The sequence below is a fragment of the Petromyzon marinus genome, chromosome 83 (assembly GCF_048934315.1).
Source record: "Petromyzon marinus isolate PM22_M1 ecotype Great Lakes invasive population chromosome 83, UKy_Petmar_22M1.pri1.0, whole genome shotgun sequence".
NCBI lineage: Eukaryota > Metazoa > Chordata > Hyperoartia > Petromyzontiformes > Petromyzontidae > Petromyzon > Petromyzon marinus.
This window is the reverse complement of record NC_133748.1, coordinates 3,761,100-3,779,625: the sequence shown is the minus strand read 5'-3', so window position 1 is coordinate 3,779,625 and position 18,526 is coordinate 3,761,100. Positions and strand designations below refer to the sequence as shown.

At 51.8% G+C, this 18,526-nt stretch overlaps 1 protein-coding gene across 1 annotated transcript in view; it reads right to left on the bottom strand.

Moving 5' to 3' along the window:
• TMEM165 (transmembrane protein 165) overlaps positions 1-18,526 on the bottom strand; it is a 35,619-nt gene that overhangs the window by 13,364 nt on the left and 3,729 nt on the right. The window contains exons 2-5 of the mRNA XM_032944952.2: positions 12,434-12,767; positions 7,560-7,735; positions 5,720-5,953; positions 1,743-1,848 (exon numbers count right to left, since the gene is read on the bottom strand). Coding sequence (XP_032800843.1) covers positions 1,743-1,848; positions 5,720-5,953; positions 7,560-7,735; positions 12,434-12,767 — 850 coding nt within the window. The remainder of the gene's footprint in view (positions 1-1,742; positions 1,849-5,719; positions 5,954-7,559; positions 7,736-12,433; positions 12,768-18,526) is intronic.

Genomic DNA, 18,526 nt, shown 5'->3' with positions numbered 1-18,526 from the left:
ACCCCCTCGTGTACCGTTCCGGCCTCCATAGGTGCTCGCTAACAGCACTTGCCCCTACAGTCTGTTAAGGCTATATGGGGGATCTTTGTCTTTGTGTCTCTGTGTGTGTGTCTCTGTGTGTGTGTGTCTGTGTGTGTCTGTGTGTGTGTGTCTGTGTGTGTCTCTGTATGTGTGTGTCTCTGTGTGTGTGTGTCTGTGTGTGTGTGTCTGTGTGTGTCTGTGTGTGTGTCTGTGTGTGTCTGTGTGTGTCTCTGTATGTGTGTGTCTCTGTGTGTGTGTGTCTCTGTGTGTGTCTCAGCCTCAAATGAGTACCTGGTGCGGTGTGTAAACATTGCCACTAGGGAGACAAAGGCGGTCGGGCGTGGTGTTGGCCACCCACCCCTTCGTGTACCGTTCCGGCCTTCATAGGTGCTCGCTAACAGCACTTGCCCCTACAGTCTGTTAAGGCTATATGGGGGATCTTTGTCTTTGTGTCTCTGTGTGTGTGTCTCTGTGTGTGTGTGTGTCTGTGTGTGTCTGTGTGTGTCTCTGTGTGTGTGTGTCTGTGTGTGTCTGTGTGTGTCTGTGTGTGTGTGTGTCTGTGTGTGTCTGTGTGTGTCTGTGTGTGTGTGTCTGTGTGTGTCTGTGTGTGTGTCTGTGTGTGTCTGTGTGTGTCTGTGTGTGTCTCTGTATGTGTGTGTCTCTGTGTGTGTGTGTCTCTGTGTGTGTCTCAGCCTCAAATGAGTACCTGGTGCGGTGTGTAAACATTGCCACTAGGGAGACAAAGGCGGTCGGGCGTGGTGTTGGCCACCCACCCCTTCGTGTACCGTTCCGGCCTTCATAGGTGCTCGCTAACAGCACTTGCCCCTACAGTCTGTTAAGGCTATATGGGGGATCTTTGTCTTTGTGTCTCTGTGTGTGTGTCTCTGTGTGTGTGTGTCTGTGTGTGTCTGTGTGTGTCTCTGTGTGTGTGTGTCTGTGTGTGTCTGTGTGTGTCTCTGTATGTGTGTGTCTGTGTGTGTGTGTGTCTGTGTGTGTCTGTGTGTGTCTGTGTGTGTGTGTCTGTGTGTGTCTGTGTGTGTGTCTGTGTGTGTCTGTGTGTGTCTCTGTATGTGTGTGTCTCTGTGTGTGTGTGTCTCTGTGTGTGTCTCAGCCTCAAATGAGTACCTGGTGCGGTGTGTAAACATTGCCACTAGGGAGACAAAGGCGGTCGGGCGTGGTGTTGGCCACCCACCCCTTCGTGTACCGTTCCGGCCTTCATAGGTGCTCGCTAACAGCACTTGCCCCTACAGTCTGTTAAGGCTATATGGGGGATCTTTGTCTTTGTGTCTCTGTGTGTGTGTCTCTGTGTGTGTGTGTCTGTGTGTGTCTGTGTGTGTCTCTGTGTGTGTGTGTCTGTGTGTGTCTGTGTGTGTCTCTGTATGTGTGTGTCTGTGTGTGTGTGTGTCTGTGTGTGTCTGTGTGTGTGTGTCTGTGTGTGTCTGTGTGTGTGTCTGTGTGTGTCTGTGTGTGTCTCTGTATGTGTGTGTCTCTGTGTGTGTGTGTCTCTGTGTGTGTCTCAGCCTCAAATGAGTACCTGGTGCGGTGTGTAAACATTGCCACTAGGGAGACAAAGGCGGTCGGGCGTGGTGTTGGCCACCCACCCCTTCGTGTACCGTTCCGGCCTTCATAGGTGCTCGCTAACAGCACTTGCCCCTACAGTCTGTTAAGGCTATATGGGGGATCTTTGTCTTTATCTTTGTCTCTGTGTGTGTCTGTCTTACCGGTGCGCACGGATATCCGCTGTGCGATCATTCTCCCTCCTATCACCGCCAGGCCCGTGCACAACCCATGCCCCACACAGCCTCCCAGAGCCACACCCAGTGGGTTCTGCAGTGACACACACAGAGACACGGTGACACACACACACATATAACAACAACCGCCATTCGCCACTAAGTGGCGGTGACGTCACCACGACGCTTGTGCCAGGCTATGTGCACCTTGAGGCCACGTGAAGTGTCGAACGCCCGCTGGCAGGAGGTCACGGGGCAGACCCAGCAGGTGCCACGGGTCGACTGACTGAGATGACTGGCTGATGCACCAACTGTGCCCCCTACTGTTCCAACCTGCTGTGCTTTAGCCACCCGGCGCTCCGCTCGTTGTTGTGAGCGTCGCTCCACTGCCCAGTAGCGTCCTTCACGGGCCTCCTCCACAGAGGCCGATCTTGACACCGCTGGTACCAGTCATCGGCAAGTCCACTCAGCTCCACATCCTCCCGTACCACATCACTCCATCTCTTCTCTAGCCCGTGCCGCGCCCATTTAGCCTCCTCTCTCCGGCCGAACAAAAGCTGTTTCGGCATGCGGTGGCTGGGTATGCGGGCTATATGACCCAGCCAACGCAGCCTTGCCTGCTGGAGGAGCTCACCAATGGGATTTTTTCAGATCTATCAAGGATTTGTGAGCTCCTCACACAATCCAGCCTGGTTAAACCCAGGATTGATCGTAGGCAGGCTAGGCTAAATGTTTCTAACCAGCGAAGATGTTCCATTAAGGGGGTCCACGTTTCGCAAGCCTAGAGAAGGGAGGGAATGACCGTGGCCGAGAAGACCTGAAGCTTAGTGCGGAGCGACAGACCAGGTAGCTTCCACACAGCGTTACGCAACCAATGAAAAGATATTGCCGCTCAACTGATTTGGAATGAGACCTCTGCTGTTAAACCGGAGCCGGCCATGAGCACACCGCCCAGGTATGGGAAACTCTCTACTCTCTCCACAACTGCCCCATCACCGATTGGGAGTTGTGGGGGTCGAGTGTCCAATGGTACAAAATACCCAGGCAGGTGCTTAGTTTTGGTGGGGCTGATGGTAAGGCCCCATCTCTTAGTGGCACGCTCCAGTCTCAACAGCAGCGTCTCCAACTCCTCCTCTGAGTGAGCAGCAATTACCAAATCATCAGCATACATAACGTGATTGAGCAATAGGGAGCCATCCCTTGACCGCACCCGGGCATCGATCAGCCTCCCATTATATCTGTACCAGATGGAAATTCCTCCGGTACAGCCATCGAAGGCTTCACGAACTACGTGGTCGAAATCGGTGTTAAATAATGTGGGAGCCAGAGGACATCCCTGTCGCACCCCAAGGTGAACAGGGAATGGCTTCGTATCCCGACCACGTAGTGATAGTAGTAACAGTAGCGATAACGTGATAGTGAAAGTAGTGATAGTAGTAATAGTAGTGATAGTAGTGATAGTAATGATAGTAGTGATAGTAGTGATAGTGATAGTAGTGATAGTGATAGTAGTGATAGTGATAGTAATGATAGTAGTAATAGTAGTGACAGTAATGATAGTAGTAATAGTAGTGATAGTAGTAATAGTAGTGATAGTAGTAATAGTAGTAATAGTGATAGTAGTGATAGTAGTAATAGTAGTGATAGTAATGATAGTAGTGATAGTAGTAATAGTAGTGATAGTAGTGATAGTAATGATAGTAGTGATAGTAGTAATAGTAGTGATAGTGATAGTAGTGATAGTGATAGTAGTGATATTAGTAATAGTAGTGACAGTAATGATAGTGGTAATAGTAGTGATAGTAGTAATAGTAGTGATAGTAGTAATAGTAGTAATAGTAATAGTAGTGATAGTAGTAATAATAGTGATAGTAATGATAGTAGTGATAGTAGTAATAGTAGTGAGAGTAGTGATAGTGATAGTAGTGATAGTGATAGTAGTGATAGTGATAGTAGTGATAGTGATAGTAGTGATAGTAGTAAATGTAGTGATAGTAATGATAGTAGTAATAGTAGTGATAGTAAGAGTAGTGATAGTAGTAATAGTAGTGAAAGTAGTAATAGTGATAGTAGTAATAGTAGTGATAGTGAAAGTAGTGATAGTAGTAAAAGTAGTGATAGTAGTGAGAGTAATAGTAGTGATAGTAGTGATAATAGTAGTGATAGTAGTGATAGTGATAGTAGTGATAGTAGTGACAGTGATAGTAGTGATAATAGTGATAGTGCTGGTAGTAATAGTAGTGATAGTGATAGTAGTGATAGTGATAGTAGTGATAGTAATGATAGTGATAATAGTGATAGTAGTGATAGTGATAGTAGTGATAGTAGTATTAGTGATAATAGTGATAGTGATAGTAGTGATAGTGATAGTAGTGATAGTAGTGACAGTGATAGTAGTGATAGTAGTGATAGTGATAGTAGTAATAGTAGTGATAGTGATAGTAGTGATAGTGATAGTAGTGATAGTAATGATAGTGATAATAGTGATAGTAGTGATAGTGATAGTAGTGATAGTAGTATTAGTGATAATAGTGATAGTAGTGATAGTGATAGTAGTGATAGTAGTGATATTGATAGTAGTAATAGTAGTGATAGTGATGATAATGATAATAGTGATAGTAGTGATAGTAGTGATAGTGATAGTAGTGATAGTAGTAATAGTGATAGTAGTGATAGTGATAGTAGTGATAGTGATAGTAGTGATAGTAATGATAGTGATAGTAGTGATAGTGATAGTAGTGATAGTGATAGTAGTATTAGTGATAATAGTGATAGTGATAGTAGTGTTAGTGATAGTAGTGATAGGGATAGTAGTGATAGTGATAGTAGTGATAGTAGTGATAGTAGTAATAGTAGTGATAGTAGTGAAAGTGACAGTAGTGTTAGTGATAGTAGTGATAATGATAGTAGTGATAGTGATAGTAGTAATAGTAGTGATAGTAGTGATAGTGATAGTAGTGATAGTGATAGTAGTAATAGTAGTGATAGTAGTAATAGTAGTGATAGTAGTGATAGTGATAGTAGTGATAGTGATAATAGTGATAGTAGTGATAGTGATAGTAGTGATAGTGATAGTAGTGATTGTGATAGTAGTGATAGTAGTGATAGTAATGATAGTGATAGTAGTGATAGTGATAATAGTGATATTAGTGATAGTGATAGTAGTGATAGTGATAGTAGTGATAGTGATAGTAGTGATAGTGATAGTAGTGATATTAGTGATAGTAGTGTTAGTGATAGTAGTGATAGTGATAGTAGTGATAGTGATAGTAGTGATAGTGATAATAGTGATAGTAGTGATAGCGATAGTAGTGATAGCGATAGTAGTGATAGTAGTGATAGTGATAGTAGTGATAGTGATAGTAGTGATAGTGATAGTAGTGATAGTGACAGTAGTGTTAGTGATAGTAGTGATAATGATAGTAGTGATAGTGATAGTAGTGAGTGATAGTAGTGATAGTGATAGTAGTGATAGTAGTAATAGTGATAATAGTGATAGTAGTGATAGTGATAATAGTGATAGTGATAGTAGTGATAGTGGTGATAGTGATAGTGGTGATAGTGATAATTGTGATAGTGATAGTAGTGATAGTGATAGTAGTGATAGTAGTGATAGTGATAGTAGTGATAGTGATAGTAGTGATAGTAGTGATTGTGATTGTAGTGATAGTGACAGTAGTGATAGTGATGATAGTGATAGTAGTGATAGTGATAGTAGTGATAGTGATAATAGTGATAATGATAATAGTGATAGTAGTGATAGTGATAGTAGTGATAGTGATAGTAGTGATTGTGATAGTAGTGATAGTGATAGTAGTGATAGTGATAATAGTGATAATGATAATAGTGATAGTAGTGATAGTGATAGTAGTGATAGTGATAGTAGTGATAGTAGTGATTGTGATAGTAGTGATTGTGATAGTAGTGATAGTGATAGCGAGAGCGACAGGTCGTTGTTCCTGTACCTCCCGTGAGGCCAGGACGATGGTCGCCAACTGCGAGCGGTCTCCCCACTCGGCCACCAGAGTCAGAGTCAGCGCCTGCAGCAGCACAGGCGGGACGGCTGGCAGGGTCGCCCGGTACAGCCGGCAAAGCTGGCCACCACCGCCACCACCACAGCCACCACCGAACCACCACCACCTTCTCGAGCCGGAGCTCGCGGGCGGAGACAGAGTCCCACTCTCAACGTCACCCTCCATCTGGCGGGGGGCAGATTAGGGAAGAGGGTGGAGTAGGTGGTGGTGGTTGTGGTGGTTGTTGTGGTTGTTGTGGTGGTTGTTGTGGTGGTGGTTATTGTGGTGGTTGTGGTAAGGGTTGTGGTAATGGTCGTGGTGGTGGTTGTGGTGGTTGTGGTGGTTGTGGTCGTGGTGGTGGTCGTGGTGGTTGTGGTGGTTGTGGTGGTTGTTGTGGTGGTGGTTGTGGTGGTTGTGGTCGTGGTGGTTGTGGTGGTGGTCGTGATGGTCGTTGTGATGGTGGTGGTTGTGGTGGTGGTTGTGGTGGTGGTTGTGGTAAGGGTGGTGGTGGTTGTGGTAAGGGTTGTGGTGGTTGTGGTGGTGGTTGTGGTGGTTGTGATGGTGGTGGTTGTGGTGATGGTGGTTGTGGTGGTTGTGGTGGTGGTTGTGGTGGTGGGTGTGGTGGTGTTGGTTGTGGTAGTGGTTGTGGTAGATCTGGTTGTGGTCATAATAACACACCACTCACCCACCCACTAAGCAACCCACTCATCGGTTCAATAATCCACCCACGCCGTCACCCACTCACCCACTCACTCCACCCACTCGCTCACCCCCACCTCACCCACCCCACCCACTCACCCCAAACGCTGGCTCGCTCACTCACCCACTCGCTCGCTCGCTCACCCACTTACTCACCCACTCGCTCACTCACTCACCCACTCGCTCACTCACTCACCCACTCGCTCACTCAGCCACTCACTCACCCACTCGCTCACTCACCCACTCGCCCACCCACCCGCTCACTCACCCACTCGCTCACTCATCCACTCGCCCACTCACCCACTCGCCCACGCACCCGCTCGCCCACCCACCCACCCGCCCACCCACCCGCTCACTCACCCACTTGCTCACTCACCCACTTACTCATCCACTCACTCATCCACTCACTCACCCACTCACTCACTCGCTCACTTACCCACTCGCTTACTCACTCACCCACTCACTTGCTCACTCACCCACTCGCTTACTCACTCACTCGCCCACCCATCCACTCGCTCACCCACCCACTCACTCACCCACTCACCCACTCGCTCGCTCACTCACCCACTCGCTCACCCACTCGCTCACCCACTCGCTCATTCACCCACTCGCTCATTCAACCACTTGCCCACTCACCCACTCACTCACTCGCTCACTCACCCATTCACCCACTCACTCACTCACCCACTCGCTCACTCACCCACGTACTCACTCACTCACCCACTCACTCGCTCACTCACCCACTCACTCGCTCACTCACCCACTCACTCACCCACACACCCACTCACTCACCCACTCGCTCGCTCACTCACTCACCCACTCGCTCGCTCACTCACTCGCTCACCCACTCGCTCATTCACCCACTTGCCCACTCACCCACTCGCCAACTCACCCACTCGTTCACCCACTCACTCGCTCACTCGCCTACTCGCCCACTCGCTCACTCGCTCACTCGCCCACTCGCCCACTCGCCCACTCGCTCACTCGCCCACTCGCCCACTCGCCCACTCGCTCACTCATCCACTCGCCCACCCATCCACTCGCCCACCCATCCACTCGCCCACTCACGCCACCCACCCACTCTCCCACCCACCTCTTTGTCCCTCCGCTTGATCTGGGCCTGCACCTCCTCCAGCTCCTCCTGGCCCTCGTCAGGCCCCATGCGCAGTCCGTCACGGATCATCCTCACGCCGAAGAGGGCGAAGAGGGCGGTAGAGATGTAGTAGGTGTAGACACGCGGCACGACCGTGGTAGCAAAGCCAAATAGTACTGCAGATACACACACAGTGACACACACAGTGACAGACACACAGTGACAAACACACAGTGATAGACACACACACAGAGACACACACACAGAGACACACACAGTGACACACACACAGTGACACACACACAGTGATAGACACACACAGTGATAGACACACACACACAGTGACACACACACACACACAGTGACACACACACACACAGTGACACACACACACAGTGACACACACACAGTGACACACACACAGTGACACACACACAGTGATAGACACACACAGTGATAGACACACACACACAGTGACACACACACACAGTGACACACAACAACAACAACAACAACCGCCATTCGCCACTAAGTGGCGGTGACGTCACCACGACGCTTGTGCCAGGCTATGTGCACCCTGAGGCCATGTGAAGTGTCGAACGCCCGCTGGCAGGAGGTCACGGGGCAGACCCAGGTGCCACGGGTCGACTGACTGAGATGACTGGCTGATGCACCACCTGTGCCCCCTACTGTGCCAACCTGCTGTGCTTTAGCCACCCGGCGCTCCGCTCGCTGTTGTGAGCGTCGCTCCTCCGCCCTCCGTTGTTGTTGGAGGGCGACTGCCTCCAACTGCCCAGTAGCATCCTTCACGAGCCTCCTCCACAGAGGCCGATCTTGACACCGCTGGTACCAGTCATCGGCAAGTCCACTCAGCTCCACGTCCTCCTGTACCACATCACTCCATCTCTTCTCTAGCCCGTGCCGCGCCCGCTTAGCCCCCTCAATCCGGCCAAACAAAAGCTGTTTCGGCATGCGGTGGCTGGGCATGCGGGCTACATGACCCAGCCATCGCAGCCTTGCCTGCCGGAGGAGCTCACCGATGGGACCCTGCCCAGATCTTTCAAGGATTTGTGAGCTCCTCACACAATCCAGTCTGGTTAAACGCAGGATGGATCGTAGGCAGGTCAGCCTAAATGTTTCTAACCGGCGAAGATGTTCCATTAGGGGGGTCCACGTTTCGCAAGCGTAGAGAAGGGAGGGAATGACCGTGGCCGAGAAGACCTGAAGCTTAGTGCGGAGCGACAGACCAGGTAGCTTCCACACAGCGTTACGCAACCGATGAAAAGATATTGCCGCTCGACTGATTCGGAGTGAGACCTCTGCTGTTAAACTGGAGCCAGTCATAAGCACACTGCCCAGGTATGGGAAACTCTCCACTCTCTCCACAACTGCCCCATCACCGATTGGGAGTTGTGGGGGTGGAGTGTCCGATGGTACAAAATACCCAGGCAGGTGCTTAGTTTTGGTGGGGCTGATGGTAAGGCCCCACCTCTTAGTGGCACGCTCCAGTCTCAGCAGCAGCGTCTCCAACTCCTCCTCTGACTGAGCAGCTATTACCAAGTCATCAGCATACATAACGTGGTTGAGCAATAGGGAGCCATCCCTTGACCGCACCCGGGCATCGATTAGCCTCCCATTATATCTGTACCATATGGAGATTCCCCCGGTACAGCTATTGAAGGCTTCACGAACTACGTGGTCAAAATAGATGTTAAATAATGTGGGAGCCAGAGGACATCCCTGTCGCACCCCAAGGTGTACAGGGAATGGCTCTGACTCCCGGCCACGTGGTTTTACCCGGGCCCGCTCACCATCATGAAGGTCCTTAATGATCGTGAGCAGAGGGTCAGGTACTCCAAAAGCACGAAGAACGACCCAGAGCCCAGGCCTACTGATGGTATCATAGGCCTTGACCAGGTCAATAAAGCAGAGATGTAGGTCTTGTTGGAATTCCCTACACCTCTGCTGTAGCAGACGGACAGAAAATATGGCATCTGTGCAGGACCGCCCTTTCCTGAAACCGCATTGGGGCTCCGCAAGCCTCTCCTCAGCGTGCCTGGCAAGGCGATGCTGAATAATCCTTGCCAGGACCTTTCCCGGCACACTGAGGAGTGAGATGCCCCTGTAGTTGTTACAGTCTGTGCGGTCCCCCTTCTTAAAAAGGGGGACCACCAGGGCATCCTTCCAATCCTGCGGAACCCGTCCAGTGGTCCAGACTGTTGTTATGATGTCATATAGGGCAGTCTGTGCACAAACGCCACCCTCCCTCAGCATTTCGCTTGGGAGATCATCTCTGCCCGCTGCCTTTCCTGGTCTCAGACTCCGGATCGCCTTCAATACTTCCTCAGCAGATGGCACCTCAGCCAGCCACTCACAGGGGGTGACTTCATCCAATATTTGAGGCACCGCAGCCTCAGCAGGGTCATCCTCACTTTGTGCCACGATGTTTTCCTGGCTGAGGGATTTTCCCTCCCCCAGGACCTCACAGAAATGCTCAGCAAATCTGCGAACCTGTTCCTGGGGGTCGGAAATTGGATCACCGTTTTTTCCCCTAATGATGGTAATAGGTGTGGCGCTGCAGGTTACTTTTTTGATGGAGTTAAATAGCGATTTGTGATCACGGGCCACTGAGGCAGACTCCATCTCCTCAGCAACCCGCGACCACCACCCATCCTTGCAGCGCCTCACGGCTCTCCGAACCTCCGAGCGAAGGCTGCGGTAAGCCTCCTCATTCTCTGACGTGGGATTCTGTAGCCGATGACAGTGGGCCTGCCGCTTTTTCTCAACCATCCTGAACACCTCCTCTGTCAGCCAGGGTCTCTGGGGAGGTCTGGACCGCGTACCCAAAGCAGCCAATGCAGCTGCATGAGTGGCAGTCCTAAACCTCGCCCATTTAACCTCGACATCAGGAGGAGTGGGGGACGATGCCAACCCCAGCCGCAGGCGATGATGAAATTCTCACTTGCAACTTTCACCAGATAACTGAGACCATGCCACTAAGGGTTTGAATGGGGTCCTGGGTGTACACCCACCACTGGAGTGGAAGAATGGCAGGCGCATCTTACAGATCACAAGTCGATGGTCAGAGGGCAGATCAGCTCCACGGTAGGTCCTGGTGTCAAGGACATGGGCTCGCATCCGCTGGTCTGTCACTATGTAGTCCAGCAGATGTTCTTGCTTGGACCCGGCATGCATCCATGATGTTGTGTGGATATGCCGATGCTGGAACAGCGTGTTGTTAATTACAAGTCCATGGGCTGCACAAAAATCTAGCAGCCTCCTACCGTTGTTATTGAGCTGATCTGGCCCATGCCCTTCAATCACTCCAGGCCAGGTGCCAGCATCATGACCAACTCGGGCATTGAAGTCACCCAACAAGATGACACACACACACAGTGACAGACACACAGTGACAGACACACAGTGATAGACACACACACAGTGATAGACACACAGTGATAGACACACAGTGATAGACACAGTGATAGACACACACACACACAGTGATAGAGTCTACGGGTCTCTGTGTGGTGATGAGTCTACGGGTCTATGCGTCAATGATGAGTCTATGGGTCTCTGTGTGAGTGATGAGTCTACGGATCTCTGTGTGAGTGATGAGTCTACAGGTCTCTGTGCGAGTCATGAGTCTACGGGTCTCTCTGTTTGAGTGATGAGTCTATGGGTCTATGTGTCAGTGATGAGTCTATGTGTCTCTGTGTGGTGATGAGTCTATGGGTCTCTGTGTGGTGATGAGTCTATGGGTCTCTGTGTGAGTGATGAGTCTATGGGTCTCTGTGTGAGTGATGAGTCTATGGGTCTCTGTGTAGTAGTGAGTCTATAGGTCTCTGTGTGAGTGATGAGTCTACGGGTCTCTGTGTGTGAGTGATGAGTCTATGGGTCTATGTGTGAGTGATGAGTCTATGGGTCTATGTGTGAGTGATGAGTCTACGGTTCTCTGTGTGAGTGATGAGTCTATGGGTCTCTGTGTGAGTGATGAGTCTATGGGTCTCTGTGTGAGTGATGAGTCTATGGGTCTCTGTGTAGTAGTGAGTCTATAGGTCTCTGTGTGAGTGATGAGTCTACGGGTCTCTGTGTGTGAGTGATGAGTCTATGGGTCTATGTGTGAGTGATGAGTCTATGGGTCTATGTGTGAGTGATGAGTCTATGGGTCTATGTGTGAGTGATGAGTCTATGGGTCTCTGTGTGAGTGATGAGTCTATGGGTCTATGTATGAGTGATGAGTCTATGGGTCTATGTGTGAGTGATGAGTCTATGGGTCTCTGTGTGAGTGATGAATCTATGGGTCTCTGTATTGTGATGAGTCTATGGGTCTCTGTGTGGTGATAAGTCTATGGGTCTCTGTGTGGTGGTGATGAGTCTATGGGTCTCTGTATTGTGATGAGTCTATGGGTCTCTGTGTGAGTGATGAGTCTATGGGTCTCTGTGTGAGTGATGAGTCTATGGGTCTCTGTATTGTGATGAGTCTATGGGTCTCTGTGTGAGTGATGAGTCTACGGGTCTCTCTGTTTGAGTGATGAGTCTATGGGTCTATGTGTCAGTGATGAGTCTATGTGTCTCTGTGTGGTGGTGAGTCTATGGGTCTCTGTGTGAGTGATGAGTCTACGGGTCTCTCTGTGTGAGTGATGAGTCTATGGGTCTATGTGTCAGTGATGAGTCTATGTGTCTCTGTGTGGTGATGAGTCCATGGCTCTCTGTGTGAGTGATGAGTCTACGGGTCTCTGTGTGAGTGATGAGTCTATGGGTCTATGTGTGAGTGATGAGTCTACGGGTCTCTGTGTAGTAGTGAGTCTATAGATCTCTTTCTCTCTCTGTCTCTCTCTCTCCGTCTCTCTCTCTCTCTCCGTCTCTCTCACCAGAGAGGCAGTGCATGAAAGCCAGCGCGGCCATGGCCCCGGCGAACACCGTCATCCGGTTGTAGCGCATGGCCATGATGGCGGCGATGAAGAAGGTCTTGTCCCCCAGCTCCGACACGACGATCACCGAGAGCGAAGCGACCACGGCGTGCAGGAAGCCCACGTCGCCGCCGGCATCGACTCGGGATACGGCGGACAGCGGCTCATGCTCCTTCGCCTCTTCCGCCGGTGCAGCCCCTGCCCCGACCAACGCATCCGGCTGGGCGGCGCCGTCTAGCGGCGCCCCATTGTTGTGCAGCCTGTGGCCCGGTGACGAGGCTGCGGCTGGCCCATCCTGGAAGATGCGGAGCCGGAGGGGAGGAGAGGGACGTGATGGCAACTCCACCATCACCGCCTCAGGCCACCAGCTCCATCACCGCAACCACCGCCTACCATCATTACAGCCGCCACCACCGCCATCACTACAGCCACCACCTCCATCACCACAACCACCAGCTCCATCACTACAGCCACCACCTCCATCACCAACAACCACCAGCTCCATCACTACAGCCACCACCTCCATCACCAACAACCACCACCTCCATCACCACAACCACCATCTCCATCACCACAACCACCACCTCCATCACTACAGCCACCACCTCCATCACCACAACCACCACCACCTCCATCACTACAACCACCACCTCCATCACTACAGCCACCACCTCCATCACAAGAGCCACCGCCTCCATCACTACAACCACCTCCATTACTACAACCACCACCTCCATCACTACAACCACCACCTCCATCACTATAACCACCACCTCCATCACTACAACCACCTCCATCACTACAACCACCTCCATCACTACAACCACCACCTCCATCACTACAACCACCACCTCCATCACTACAACCACCTCCATCACCACAACCACCACCTCCATCACCACAACCACCAGCTCCATCACTACAACCACCACCTCCATCACTACAGCCACCACCTCCACCACTACAACCACCACCTCCATCACTACAGCCACCACCTCCACCACTACAGCCACCACCTCCATCACTACAGCCACCACCTCCATCACTACAACCACCACCTCCATCACTACAGCCACCACCTCCATCACTACAACCACCACCTCCATTACTACAGCCACCACCTCCATCACTACAACCACCACCTCCATCACCACAACCACCTCCATTACTACAACCACCACCTCCATCACTACAACCACCACCTCCATCACTACAACCACCACCTCCATCACTACAACCACCACCTCCATCACCACAACCACCACCACCTCCATCACTACAACCAGCACCTCCATCACTACAGCCATCACCTCCATCACTACAGCCACCGCCTCCATCACTACAACCACCTCCATTACTACAACCACCACCTCCATCACTACAACCACCACCTCCATCACTACAACCACCACCTCCATTACCACAACCACCACCTCCATCACCACAACCACCACCTCCATCACTACAACCACCACCTCCATCACCACAACCACCACCTCCATCACCACAACTACCACCTCCATCACTACAACCACCACCTCCATCACTACAACCACCAGCTCCATCACTACAACCACCACCTCCATCACTACAACCACCACCTCCATCACCACAACCACCACCTCCATCACCACAACCACCACCTCCATCACCACAGCCACCACCTCCATCCCTACAACCACCACCACCACTACAGCCACCACCTCCATCACCACAACCACCACCTCCATCACTACAGCCACCACCTCCATCACCACAACCACCACCTCCATCACTACAACCACCACCACCTCCATCACTACAACCACCACCTCCACCACTACAGCTACCACCTCCATCACCACAACCACCACCTCCATCACCACAACCACCACCACCTCCATCACTACAACCACCACCACCTCCATCACTACAACCACCACCTCCATCACCGCAACCACCACCACCTCCATCACTACAACCACCACCACCTCCATCACTACAACCACCACCTCCACCACTACAGCCACCACCTCCATCACCACAACCACCACCTCCATCACTACAGCCACCACCTCCATCACCACAACCACCACCTCCATCACTACAACCACCACCTCCATCACTACAACCACCACCACCTCCATCACTACAACCACCACCTCCACCACTACAGCCACCACCTCCATCACCACAACCACCACCTCCATCACTACAACCACCACCTCCATCACCACAACCACCACTTCCATCACTACAACCACCACCTCCACCACTACAACCACCACCTCCATCACCTCCATCACTACAACCACCACCACCTCCATCACCACAACCACCACCACCACCACCTCCATCACCACAACCACCACCACCTCCATCACTACAACCACCACCTCCATCACCACAACCACCACCTCCACTACCTCCATCACTACAACCACCACCACCTCCATCACCACAACCACCACCACCTACATCACCACAACCACCACCACCTCCATCACTACAACCACCACCTCCATCACCACAACCACCACCTCCACTACCTCCATCACTACAACCACCACCACCTCCATCACCACAACCACCACCTCCATCACCTACATCACTACAACCACCACCACCTCCATCACCACAACCACCACCTCCACCACTACAACCACCACCTCCATCGCCACAACCACCACCACCATCACTACAACCACCACCTCCATCACCACAACCACCACTTCCATCACTACAACCACCACCTCCACCACTACAACCACCACCTCCATCACCTCCATCACTACAACCACCACCACCTCCATCACCACAACCACCACCACCACCTCCATCACCACAACCACCACCACCTCCATCACTACAACCACCACCTCCACTACCTCCATCACTACAACCACCACCACCTCCATCACCACAACCACCACCACCTCCATCACCACAACCACCACCACCTCCATCACTACAACCACCACCTCCATCACCACAACCACCACCTCCACTACCTCCAGATGTTGGCCCGCGAGGTGGAGGAGAGCAGCAATTAAGATTGCAAACAGGGTGGGTGCAACGACGCAGCCCTCTTTAACCCCCCCCCCCCCCCCGCCACCCGGTTTCCACCTTCAAGGGTTCAGTTTCTGCACCACCGTTACCGATCATTGTCACCGATCATTGTCACCGATCATTGTCACCGATCATTGTCACCGATCATTGTTTCCATGCAGCAGACGCAGTGCCCGAGTGAATTTGTCATGGGCAGCCGATTTATTTTCACACGCTTTCATTTCACTCACTCTGTCTGTTGTTGCGGTTGTTGTTGTTGTTGTCGCTGTTTTATCCTCAAATCTTGTAACTAAATTTTAACCCACTTCCCAATGTGGTATCGACTGCAAACTTGGTATACTTATGTCATTACTGATGACAATACTATATTCTATCATAACAAAATATATATTTTTGTAAACATTATTTTTTTTGTTATGCTTCGGCATGGGTCTAATTGTCCACGCTCAACTCACGTTGGCTGCAAAACACCACGGTCCCTTACGCTGTGGCAAAGCTTCGGGGCCACTTCCTGGAGTCGTGGAGTTCTGCCATTACTCGTACGGTACATTTCATTAAAGCGTGTTTTTAAAAAAAACAAGTTTAAAAAAAAATTACTTATTAACAGAATCAGCCAGACGGCACGATGGCCGTCCACAGAGTCGAAGGCCTTCGTGAGGGCCTAAATTATCAAGCGGTTGCTTTTGCTCCCCGGAGTTTCTCTCGCGGTCGTCGTCGTCGACGTCGTACCACCGTCAAAATCATTTGTCTGCTTGCGCCTCTGGAATGGGCGAACTACAACCACCTCCATGTGATCCGGGGAGGATTTCTTCCGGCAGCGGTAGCAGTCGGTAAACCAGGTCAGGCGGGTAGAAGTATTTTCCCGGATGGACAGGCAGGAGATGCCTCTGTAAGTTTCCACAATCTGCCCTGTCCCGCTTTTTTAAAGACGGCAACAATCAGCAGGGGGGCATCTCTGAGTTCCGTGGGGGGGGGGGGGGGTCTCCTCCTTGTGCGAGACCTTCAGGAGAAGAGGCATTGTACGTGGGCGGCGTAAGAGCTCCGACCCGCATTCTTCTAAAGTTTCTCCCGGAATGCCATCAGCACCAGCGGCATTGCTATTTCTTATCTCCCCCATGGTGTCTTGTTACCTCCCGCATGCCGCTTGGTTCTCTCAACGTTCTCTATTGCGGATCACCGAGGGATTCGGTCGATGGCCTCCATCTCCAATGGGTCCGCACTTCGGTTGACGAGTCCTACGGAAGTATTACGGAGTTCTCTCTCCACCAGGATTTGGTAGATTCATCATCCCTCGGCGGCTTTTGCCTCTCCCACGGTGCCCGGGTTCCCCCGGGGCTGCCTTGGTGGCATCGAAGAAGCCTCTCCTCTGGTATCGGTCGGAGTCGGCCAAGCTGCCCAATCTCCGGGGGCTTTTCCCAACCCTGTGAGTCCAGGGTTGGGGCATGGGGCCACTCACAGCTGTGGTCATTTTTTCCTTTTCAAGCTTCAGACGGACGATCACGAGGGGTTCACCGACGCCCACGGGCAGTTCAGAGAGGTGGCTGATGAGTCTGCTCTTAATCAGCGGAACCCGGGTTCATCATCGGCTGGTTTAACCTTTCCAAAAGGAGATGCAACAGCCACCTGTCTCCTCCTTCAGCTGCCGGTGGGGCTTCAGAGGGCGCAGCGGAGCGACGCCATTCCGAAATCTTCGCGGTTCTCTTGCGACGATCGCGGTTTGTCTCTCAAAGTCCCGATCACCGGTTGCATCGTCCTCGTCAGGGCTCGCACGTCCCACGCTCCAAAACGTACCTTTTTTGTTTTGTTTTGTGACCGCAGAGAGGCGATTCCCCGCTTGGATGCGGCAAACCAGCCGGGAGTTACGAGGCAGCCAATTTTCAGGGCACCTTTTCCAACCCCTTCCCCTACCGGGGGTGAGCAGGGCGGGATCCTAAAAAGGGCTGCTAGGTCACGGGGTGCACAGCCTAAAACGCTTTCGCCTTACCTCTCTCCCCCAAGCAAGAAGACCGAATCAAAACGCCCACCCGCCTGCTTTTGCCACTTCCCGGGGCCAGGAGCTGCCAGACGGTCACCGCCCTGCTCCCGTGACCATTCTCCGATCGCCACGGGGCTCTGAATCCTAGGACGTGCAACAGTCTGTCCCCATTCTTAGAGGACGCCTGCTGCTCGTGACAACTTGCTCACACGTGGCGGGAGACCGACGCACGGGCAGAGGCTACCGCACGGTCCTATGGCAGAGGGGCACCTGGGTCCAGTGGCACGGAGGCCACGTCGATTGGCGACCTCTCTCTCTCTCTCTGTGTGTTGCCGTAGCAGCCCTCCGCCGCCTTCACAACCGTCGTGGCGTTGCCGTCAGCTTCCGCCCGCTCCGCCGTTGAGGTTTTTGTTGGGATCGCGCTTCGTCTGGAAACCTCGCCCCCTTCACCTTACCGCCATGGGTGACCCTACCAGGAGCTTAGGCCCACACGAGTGGCCAAGCTCCGTACGGCATCGTTCTTGGGATCTCAGGAACGCACGCGAGCTTCTTCACCACGGCCTCTTATACTTGGATCCTTGGATAAGAGGCGAGGGAGTTGACATTTACCTAGCCACCATGGTGTCAGGGTCAGGATAGAACCCACGACCTCCTGTGTACCAGGCGAGGGAGTTGACATCTACGTAGCCACCGTGGTGTCAGGGTCAGGACAGAACCCACGACCTCCTGTGTACCAGACGAGGTAGCTAACATCTACGTAGCCACCGTGGTGTCAGGGTCAGGACAGAACCCACGACCTCCTGTGTACCAGGCGAGGGAGTTGACATCTACGTAGCCACCGTGGTGCAGGTTCAGGGCACAACCCACGACCTCCTGTGTACCAGGCGAGGTAGCTAACATCTACGTAGCCACCGTGGTGTCAGGGTCAGGACAGAACCCACAACCTCCTGTATACCAGGCGAGGTAGTTAACATCTACATAGCCACCATGGTGTCAGGGTCGGGATCGAACCCGCGACCTCCTGAATACCA